Source organism: Argiope bruennichi, chromosome 8 (genome assembly GCF_947563725.1).
Source record: "Argiope bruennichi chromosome 8, qqArgBrue1.1, whole genome shotgun sequence".
In the NCBI taxonomy this organism is placed as follows: Eukaryota; Metazoa; Arthropoda; class Arachnida; order Araneae; family Araneidae; genus Argiope; species Argiope bruennichi.
The window spans coordinates 122,986,134-122,997,752 of record NC_079158.1 but is presented as its reverse complement, the minus strand read 5'-3'; the positions used below and the strand labels follow the sequence as shown (position 1 = coordinate 122,997,752).

Below are 11,619 nucleotides of genomic sequence, written 5' to 3'. Positions count from 1 at the left end.
TTTGTCTAAGATGTTTCAATTAAATGTTATGTTTGAAGTTTCAGCTAATTATTTCACCACGTATTAAGAATCTTTTCTGGCAACTCAACTTCATCTGTTTTCTTCCGATCTCCCGTATATTTATATAATTTCTATACGTTGAGGTTGTGATTTCTGTCTTCTGTGACGCGGCGACATCAGTCGTCTTTTAGAAATTAAATCAGGTAAATCTATATAGTTCTTTTATATTTTCTAAACAAAAAAATATAAAAGAAACCTTTTGCAAAATAAAATTCGGCATCATTTGAAGAATGCGAAATGCATGTTTATACAGCATCAAAATGCTATTGCACGTACATCGGTTGATATTCTAGTTTCTGTTTTATAAATTATAAGCATTTTTTGAACTCTAATCATGTATTAAAATTGATGTTTTTATCTTACAAACGAATAAATATTGGGGTCGATTTATGCCTATGCTTGTACTCTAAACGACATTGAATTAGGTTAATTTTTTTTTTTTTTTCGCTGGTCACGCAACCCTTTTTTAGGTTAATAAACAATAAAATTAATCATATTATTCAATAAATTACAAACCAAATTATTTGTTTTCGAAATGGTATGAATACATTTCCATTTTGTTTATTCGTATATTGTTGCATTTTCTTCACGCAGTGCAAAAGTAGATAAATTAGTAAAAACGTGTTTTCTCCCGTATATTACTAAAATATATATATGCATTAAATTTTTATCAAAATGGGTAAAAAAATCCGATTTTTATTCAAATTTTTAAAATTAAATTTATTCTGTAATGCATGTTAACAAACTTTGAATTGTGTTAAAACATAGGTACTTATGTATTCACCAAACGTCAGTGATTAATTCCCAAAGAACACATGCTAATAGGTGATTTCACAACTAGTTTCCACCAATTGCATACAGTTAATAATAAAGTTTTTCCTGGCATGCAGTTAAAATATATGTAATGCTTGTAATAAAGTTAATACATATACCAAAGCATGCTTATAATAGAGTTGAATATGCTTACAATATATCACATTTGACTAGTGCTCAAACTTGCTCCTGCCCATAAAAATAAGTAGTTTTCTTTATTTTTATATTAACCACCCAACTGCTTATCTCATGATTTCTATGCGTTGGATGTCAAACTATTTTTCTCTGAATCCAACCATTTTCATGAGCTAATGTATTTATCTTTTACCATCACAAATTTCAGTAATATGATGCTGATATCAAACAGCATATAATAACAGTTTCCTTTGTTCTGAAAGCATCAGAACTTGATAACAAGCTTGCATCTAAATAATAATTTAAAATTAAGCAGCAATCAGAGGGTTAAAATAACCACTTAGAAAATACATTTTGATGTTTAAAATATATTTAAAAAATAAAAGTTAATACCTAGTTAAAAGTGACATTCTCTGTTCCATCTGTCTATTTAATTGGTTTTTAGCATTGATGACTGCATGCCTGCATAGATATTTTTTAAAATGCATGATTTGCAGTTATTCTCGAATCAATGTTGGGACTTAATTTTAAGACTAGTCTTCATACAATATTGCTTAAAATTTTTAAATGGAGGGAAGATATTTTTTTTTCATTCCTTTATTCCACTAATTGTCTATTACTTCATTAAAATCACTTTAATGCTATTTTTTATAATTATTATGATACTGCATGATTATTCTCAATTTAATGTCAATACATTATCACAACAAATTCTTCATTCTGTGAATGCATTCAGAATGACTTACCATATATTATTTTATTTGATTGTCTTGTTTTTACAGAAATTTAAGTATTTTCATTCACAGCTTTTGATATATATATAAATATATATCAATATCATATATATATCAAGAAAAACCTCACTTTAATGTATTCTTATACAATCTGCCAAAAAAAAAAAAAAAATCATGTGTTCTGCTTTTTATCTTGAAATTAATTTTTATACAATAAACCTGCAGATGTTTGTCACTATAAAAATATTTTCTCAATAAATTTATGAGATATTTTTTTGTATAAGTAGCTGTCCCTATATTTAAATTCTATCAAATTCAGTTTTCTCAAATAGTCATATTTAATTTTGAATATAAATCTTCATTTTTCAGATTAAAATAGCTTTAATACTCTAAAATACTATATAGTAGCTATAAGCAATTGAAATTTCTAATATTGAATGAGAGTTCTTGTGTTTCAATATATTTCAGATATAATGAATCTAAAAATAATTCTTTCTGTGCAGTAAAATACTCAATAAAAAAGACTTATGTATTAAAGTTATGTATTTTTAAAAATATGAATGTATATTTTATATTTTCAATCAGTTTTTAAATTCACAAGTCAAAATTTTTTTATTTGAATCTATAAAATATTTTATGCCAATTGAAGGAGCAATATCTAAAATAGCATTATTCCAAATTAAACATTTCCATCAAATAGTTTTTAAAATACAAGCAGTCTAAATTTTGCATATTTTATTGTAGCATCTCTAGTTTATTTGGGTTCTCTGGCAGTAGTTAAAAAAATCACTGATATGAAATGAAAAACAAAACATGTTTGTGAACATTACTTTTGATTAAGGTATATTTTTTTCTTTTTAAAGATAAACGCTAAAATTAGGTGGGAAAATTGACATATATAAGGGATTCTATTTCATTTACAATTTTATACAAATTCATATGACATTAAATATCTGAATAAATAAAACATTGTTGAATAAAATACAAAAGCCACTCCTTATGCATGAATAATGTAATGTCTCTAGACTTTTGTCAAACACCATTTTCTTTAAATGAAACAAAAGTTTATAAATGTTTTGGTAATTATTATTATTATTAATAATATGCTTTTGGGTATAAAGAGATTAAGAATAAAAAAAATTCTTGAAGATGGTTTGACGTAAAGTTTGGTGGAAACATGAATATTAACAATAATAGTATGTTATTTATGTTTGAATTATAAAGAAATATTTTTGAACATAAGCATATGACTTTCAACTGCTCCAAAAACTTTTAAGTTTCTTTTATTAATTTTAAACTTATCCTATTTTTTATTATTTTAATATACCTCATAAATAGCATTTATCTATTATTTATTTGTAATTAAATATAAAAAAATGAGATGGATTTCAAATTCTTATTTAGCCTTGTTTCATTGCACATTATATATGGAAGCATTCTATTGAAGCATAAATCTTTTTTCTCATGTATTTCCTGTTATTTTGAACTGATATTTATCCATATTTTATATTTGGGAATTTCTTGTCATGCAAAATTAGTTAACAGAAGGAAAGTTGGGGGTTGTACTTGTAAAGTTTGAAGATTATGCAGTTGTAAATATGCAAATAATCTATTATGCAAATGCTATTTATTTATTTTTAAAGAGGACATCTTTCCAAATCAAATGATTTTTTTTATTGAATTTAAATTTTATAGATTATGAGGAATAACTAACGTCCCAATACTTCTTTTGCATATTATACCTGACAGATGGATTATTTAATTTTTTTCATTATTCTTTTTATATGCAAGATTGTAGATTTTATAGATTGTAGATTGTCAAACACAAAACAAGCACAGAAGTGATAAAAAACAAACAAACAAATGCTTGACACTCATTCTCAAACTACAAAGTTTAGAGAATACACACAGTGCCATCTTTTAAAAATATTAATTGCCGGAACAGAGATGCATAAGCCTTTAAAGGTTTAAGATTTCTGGAATACCCCTAACCAAAGGCTTTGAAATTTGAGCAATTTCTTAAATGATCATATTTGAAAAATATCAATCCAGGAATGATTTTCCTCAAAACAGAAAAATTTTTTCTTCATTTCTTTGTTATATACATTGACTTTATTTCCTTAAATATACTTTTTTAAATTCGGCTTAAGTATTGGAAAAAGGCTTTAAAAATTACTGAACTTAAAGTTATCATGCAGAATATAAGAGAACAGACTTCCATTTCCTAGTAGAGTGAGCTTTTTGGAAGACAGATGATGTTCATTTGGTTATGCATGATATAGAATGGTGTTTTTTTTTTCTGTCATTTAATAGCATTTGTACACTATCGCACTCCATTAGATGATCAGGCTCTAGAAATTTTTGCACAATATTTTTTTAAATCTGAGTTGTTTGAATCATATACATAAATAAAGATGCTTATATTTTGGATTCATTTCTGACCATCATATATATGAGAAAAAAATGAAACCTTTTTACTATTTTTGGAGTGTGTGACCAAAAATATTTAACAAACATAATTCAATTCCTAAGCAATTGCCTTACCATTTACTTCAAACCAAATATCACAATGTATTATTTAGGGAAGGGATTTGCTTCATATATGCTTAAGTTAAAACTACACAGCTTCCTGCTGTAATGCATTAGTGATATATTACAAGAGGAATTTGAAGAACATTCTGCAGATCAAACAAAGCATCCATAAAGTTTTATTGTCTGTTGCTCTTTATGTGCCAAATGATTTGATCTCATTTGCTTCCTTTTCACATTGTTTATTACTGTGCCACCAAACATTTTAGGCCATTTGATCACTGGTATAATATAGAAAACAGTTATTTTACCATTCCCAGCTGTAGAAGATAATCACCAAGTCTTTTTAGGGCCTCATATACATCTGTGGTGAATCTACTAAAATTCATTAAGTGACACTTATCTGATGATGTAAGTACCTAGTGAAATTTGGGCATCTTGGACAGTAATGGAAAGTTAAAGGATTTAACGAGTTATATCAAAGTGTAGTGAATGATTTAATAAGGACACTGTGGTAAAAATCTCAAAATTGAAAATTTTGGACTTGTAAAACTTTGAATTTTACTGGAATGATGATGAATATTCTGTATCATATATTATCTAAATTAAAATGCAACTTTGTTCTGTGCTTTTCTTTTAAAAAAATTATTAATTTCATAAAATTTCTTTATAGGCTAAAAGATGGGTGTTCCTAAGTTTTATCGTTGGATAAGTGAACGTTATCCATGTCTCAGTGAAGTTGTAAAAGAATATCAGATTCCAGATTTTGACAATTTGTATCTTGATATGAATGGCATCATACACACATGCTCCCACCCAAATGATGATGATCCACACTTCCGTATTACTGAAGAAAAAATTTTTGCTAATATTTGTTATTATATAGAATTCTTATTTAAAATGATAAAACCAAAGAAAGTTTTTTTCATGGCTATTGATGGAGTTGCACCCAGAGCCAAGATGAATCAGCAGAGAGGCCGGCGTTTCAGAACTGCAAAAGCTGCTGCTACACTTGAAGAGGAAGCCAAAGCTTGTGGAGAGGAATTGCCTACTGAAGCAAGATTTGATTCCAATTGTATCACTCCTGGAACAGCATTTATGGCTAGACTTCAGGAAGTTTTGAAAGGGTTTGTTGTTCATAAAATCTCATCAGATAATCTATGGAAAAATGTTCGCGTCTATTTGTCGGGACATGAAACACCTGGAGAGGGCGAGCATAAAATTATGGATTTCATTCGATATGAGAAATCCCAGCCAGGCTATAATCCTAATACAAGGCACTGTCTTTATGGACTCGATGCTGATTTGATAATGCTTGGTTTATGTTCCCATGAACCTTTCTTTTCGTTGCTGAGAGAAGAAGTAAAATTTGGAGGGAAAAGGAAACAGAAGCGAATAACTACTCCAGAAGAGACTACCTTTCATTTGCTTCATATTTCTCTTTTGAGAGACTATTTGGGTCATGAATTTTCCCCTGTAAAAGACAAAATTCCATTTCCATTTGATTTAGAACATATTGTAGATGACTTTGTATTGATGAGTTTTCTTGTAGGCAATGATTTTATTCCTCATCTACCTCAACTTCATATTCATCATGATGCTCTACCAGTTCTCTTCCAAACGTACATGGATGTTTTACCAAAGCTGAATGGATACATCAATGAACAAGGCTACTTAAACTTGGAAAGGTTTGAAATTTTTATGACTAAACTTGCTGAATATGATTTTAAAAAATTTGAAGAAATGAATGACGATTTTCAGTATTTAGAAGGAAAATCCAAGTCAAAGAAAGAGGATGAAAAGGAAAAAATCAGTACCAGTGATGTGTTAGCCAACCTGGGATTCAGCAGCTTGGCTATCAGCGATACTGCAGAATATGATTCTTCTACTGATGAAGAAGAAAACAGTGAAGAAGAATCAACTTTGGAACTTGAGTTCAATATGCATAAAGTAGATTATTACATGAATAAATTAGATTTCGAAGTTGTTACTCCTGAAGTACTTAGAGATCAAGCAGAGGGCTATGTTCGAGCTATACAGTGGAATCTTCATTACTATTACAATGGTGTCGTGTCATGGAGTTGGTATTATCCTCATCACTATTCTCCTTATATCTCCGATGTAAAGGATTTTAAAAATATGGAAATGACATTTGAGCTTGGAAAGCCTTTCCTTCCATTCCAGCAGCTTTTGGCTGTCTTACCAAAATTGAGTAAAGATCTTTTACCTGAAGCTTATCAAAAGTTGATGTGTGAAAATGATTCCCAATTAATCGATTACTATCCTGATGACTTTGCGACTGATCTAAATGGAAAACAACAGGAATGGGAAGCAGTTGTCTTAATTCCTTTTATTAATGAGAAACTTTTATGTAAATGTTCAGAAATAGCAGACAAATATTTAACAGAAGAAGAGAAGAAACGTAACAGGCATGGTCCTCATCTTTTGTACACTTATACTGAAAAGTCATCTGGTCCTTTGCGATCATTCTTACCTGGTCATTATCCTCCTACAAATGCTGTTCATGCCAAAGTAACGGAAATCGATCAAGATTTTTTCAGAGTCCCTCCTGAAAAGTTAATCAAGGGTCTTTGCAATGGCGTAGTTATGGATAAATTTATAATAGGATTTCCAACTTTGAGAACTTTGAAACATTCTGCTAAGCTGAAGAATGAGAAGGTGAAAGTCTTCCAGATGGTCAGTTTGAAGGATAATATGATGTTGAAAATTGAAGAAAAAACTGAGGATGATATTAACAAAATATGTGAAAAAATTCTTGGAAAAATAATTTATGTGAATTGGCCCCATCTTCGGGAGGGTTTAGTCACTGCTATTTCAGATGGTATGACCCGATATTCTTATGATAAGCGCAGCCACACTTTAAAATTTATTCAAGAAGAAATGAATAAAGAAGATAAGAAAATATGGGAACGAGAAGTTGATAGTGTGGAAGAATACTTGTATCAAAGATGGGGAATTTTTGCTGGACAGACAAAAGTTCTTGCACATATTAAACGCCTGTCTGGTTCTAAAATAGTTTTAACAAAGGATGGTAAAGTTAAAGAAGAAAAACAGTTTGAAAGCTCTATAACTAATTTTGCTTTGCAGACAACTGTGTCTAATATAGATGCTTTCTGTCCAGATGGTGAAATAGAAAAAACAGTTCAGGACATTTTTCACCCAGGATCAACAGTTTTTGTTCTTACACCTCAGTATTATGGAAGTACAGGAAAAGTTATTGACTGTGATCAGTTAAGTTCTAAAGGTTTTATTATAGTGAATATTGAACTTGTATCTGAACCTGATTTATTACCTGTTATACAAAACCAGGAAGAGTTAATGCTAGAACAATTTATGCCTGCTTATGTTGTTGCTCAACAATTAGGCATGGAATCTCATTTTATTTCCCGCTTAACTGGGACATTTTTGGTCCAGACTAGTCCCAAAGGCAGTAGTAATCCTAATCGTGTGAATATCGGTTTAAATCTGAAATTTAATCACAAAAATGAGGAAGTACAAGGATTTTCCAAAAAAGTTGATAATCAATGGTTGTATTCAGAAGAAGCTGTAAAGATTTTAAATTCATATATAAGTAAGTTTGCTGATTTTTTTGAAAAACTCATTGGTTATTTAGGATGTGATGTAGTTTATCTTGAGGATATGTATCCAAATGGGGAAGGTTTAAAAATAATAAAAGAAATGGCAAGCTGGCTGAAAGAGCAGGCTTGTTCCAAAGCAGATCGACAGTCATGTGGAATAAAGAAGCTGGACAATGGTATTGTTTGTGCAATTGAGAAGACTGTGCAAAGTTCTTTAAAAGATGATGTATACCACATAAAAAAAGGAATATCCTCAGCTCAGTTGTATAGCCCATATATGTGTAAAGGTGTTTATATGCCTGATTCAAGAGTCTCATTTCATCTATTTGATCGTGTTGTGAACACATCTCCATCATCTAGTGTTCCACTTGGCTTAAAGGGAACCATTATTGGTATTCAGACTGCAGATAAGGAATGTGATTATATCTATGAAATTTTATTTGATGCAGAATTCACTGGTGGCATAGCCACGCCTTCAGGATCCAACAAAATATACCGGATGGCTCCAAATGCGATAATTAATATATCTCATGGTGAAAGATTAAAAAGACAAAGTAATTCCCCTTCTAAAAGTGGTAGAAATGTAATGCCAAGATTGAATAAGAATAATTTATTTGACTCTTCAATAAAGCAATTGCATACTGTAGATTCATCCCCTATGCAGATTCTCCAAAAGAAATCATCTCATAAATCAGCATCACTTCAAACCCAGCCATTTTACAAAGCAGATACAACTAATATGTTTCAGACACAGGACTCCAAATATGCGAGTCCTGTTTTTTCTCCTACATGGTCTGAAAGTAAGCAGTTTGTTACCCCGAAAGCAAATCGTTTAAGTGGTGGATATATTAATAGCTCCAATAATTTGATGCAACCAAATGCTTCAAATCATATTCATTTAAAAAATTTCTGGGCTGATTTAAAGAAAACTCCTGAATCTCATTCTTCCTCAAATAAACAAATACCCAATATTCAACAGAATAAACATGAACAAGGCTATGGGCAGAAAGTTTCTGTAGAGGAACTTTTCCAAGGTGCTCAAAATCATATTGAAAGTAACCAAAGCAGAAATGTGCAGAGGGAAAATGCTCCACCATCTAATCGAATGGCTGTGGCTCCTAAAGAGGCTGTGGAGGCCCTTCGACAGTTTTGTTTGGAACATCTTAAAACTCCACCAATATTTACTTACAATAATTATGGTTCAACAAGCTTATTTATTGCAACTGTTAGTCTTTCTAATGGTGATAAGGCGTCCAGTATGCCATGCTTATCTAAATTTGACGCTGCAGCTGATGCTGCTGCTAAGACATTGGCTTCACTTCATTCCAGATTGCCTGGATTGACTACCAATCAGAATTATTTAGCTGGCATGATTCAACATGAATCAAATGTAGGTAGAATACCAGTAGCTCCTCCAACAAGAACCCTCCAACCTGACTATCGGCCATTTATATTTTGCCCTCCTCCTTATGTACCAGTTCCTAACTTTCAGCAGCCACCACCAGCATTACCTTTTAACCCTGCTTGTTTTGATGCCCCTGTTCTGAGGCATCCTCAACCTCTTCATTCTACGCATATACCAGATTCTTTTGTGAAAGCTAACCAAAGATTTTTACTAGATTCAGAGGCATGCATGCCTACTCAGCAGTTACAAACTGCATCTTTACCTTCTCAGAGCAGCAACAACAGAGCTTCATATGGTGAAAAAGATGTAGTCCATCTTCCTGGAGGAGGAACTGCTGTCATTCGTAACACAAAACTGGGAAACACAAAATTGAATGATTCGGTGAATTCTAATATGTTTGTGCCTGCTCAAGTCATGAAGCAAGCCATTAAGACTCCTAGCGAATCAGTTTTGTCAAGCTCTGAATGGCCTGATCTTCCACCTCCAAAGGAAATGGAAAACTCAAGGGAGACAAATTCACTAAAATCTGAAAACTCTCCTAAAGAAAGGACTCAGCTTTATTCAGATGCATCCAACATCCCACCTTCTACTGATGCTAAGCAGCCAACTTCACATCCGTCCAACATGACTGTTTTAAAATCTAAAAATAAAAGACGGATAGCTGCAAATTTTCAAAATCCTCCTGGCAACTAGTGCTTGATGTAACTCTGTGCATGTACAGTTTTATTCAAATTTTAAAACTGAATGTGATATTCATAGATATTTCTTTTCTTAAATCTTATATTTATTTATTTGACATCATTTCTTCTTATAAAGATGATAAATTTATAACAAATTATATTTTCAGTTATTAATTTTTACAAATGATTCCTTGTTTAATATTTTTTGAATGTCATTGATTTAATATTTTTGAATGCCATCTTTATATTTCAATTAAAATTTTAAGAATCATTTAAATCAGCATTGTATTGAATCTTTATAAGTCACTGCTTTGCGAAATAAAAAGTTATTGTGACACAGAAAAATATTTTGTGTACCTATATTAATTATGTTTCTTACTTTAAAAGAAATGCTTTTTTAAAAATTTATTTATTTAAAATCAATAAGACAATCAAAGGACCAGTCCTCCAACAACTGGTATGATTTTTTTTTCTATGAGTGATGAAAAATAACTTTTACTGCTTATGTAGAGGTTATGATTTTTATAGTTATTGTATGACTCTCCACCTTTTTTTTTTGAATGAAATCTCAAAAACACTTTCTTACTGTATATTCATTGCATGGGGAAAAACTGTGGTAGAGCTCCTGTCATGTTAAAACCATTACTACACTATTCACTCTTTATAGGAAAGCCTTTATAGAATTCCTCAGACCCAATCATGAATTTGATTTCTATGATTTTTATTTCATTTAAAATGTCATAATTTCTAGCTACCCCTTCTCTTCTTTTTTCATCTACTTTTTTGAGATAAAATTGCAAAATTAAATCTTGACACAGCCTCTAGCTCAACAACTAAACTGATTATGCCAATTAATTTTGTATATTTATTGTATAAGTATTGTTTAAAAAAGCATTTTCATTTGGTGGTATAAGGTGTAATTCATCAAAGTTAGTTGGCATTATTAAATTAATGCTAATAACACGCTAGAGAGTTACTGGTTATCAAAGTTGGCTAATCTGATTCATTTTAAAGCTTTAACCATTCATTTTCCTTCACAATCATATTTATATAAAATAAATCATGCATCATTGTTTCTTTGCAATAAATATGTATAGATAAGACCTTTATGATCATGTAAAATATATAGCTGATTATTAAATTCAAACAATATTCAACCTGATAAAAATGAAGTGCAAGTTCATAAAAGTTTTGTTGCCTGAAAAAATAAGTGTTCAAGAATGCTAAATTTACTGATAATTTCCAAAAATATTGTACAATATTAATTTTTATGTTATTTAAAAATTTAATAAAATGTCTTTTTAATGATATCAATTTAATTATAATGCAGTTTTTTTTTCCTTAAAATTTGACAGATTTTTTTAAACATTTTTTTTTGTGTGAGTGTGTACTTAGTTTTAAATATATTTTATTGTTACACTGAAATTCAGGTTGTTTTCATTACTTAATCAAATATTTAATGATGCAATTTGTTTCTCATTGCTTAAAGCTAAGATGAAATATTCTGCTTTTTATAGTAATATAAGGAATGAAATTATTTCAATCAGCTTGAAATAATTTATCCAGACACTTAAGTTTTAATAGCTGTATGCCATAGAACTTAACTCCATTAGGATAATGTCGAATTGGCATACATACAATTAATAGATGTAATGCTATGCGAT

The 11,619-nt window shown here is 30.2% G+C and overlaps 1 protein-coding gene across 1 annotated transcript; it reads left to right on the top strand.

The window, feature by feature from the left end:
* The first annotated feature begins 104 nt into the window (after positions 1-104).
* On the top strand, positions 105-10,300 carry LOC129981063 (5'-3' exoribonuclease 1-like). The gene is made up of 2 exons (XM_056091700.1): positions 105-203; positions 4,945-10,300. The coding sequence occupies exon 2, from the start codon at positions 4,953-4,955 to the stop codon at positions 9,966-9,968; it is 5,016 nt and encodes a 1,671-aa protein (XP_055947675.1). The 5' UTR covers positions 105-203; positions 4,945-4,952; the 3' UTR covers positions 9,969-10,300.
* The last annotated feature ends 1,319 nt before the right edge of the window (positions 10,301-11,619 follow it).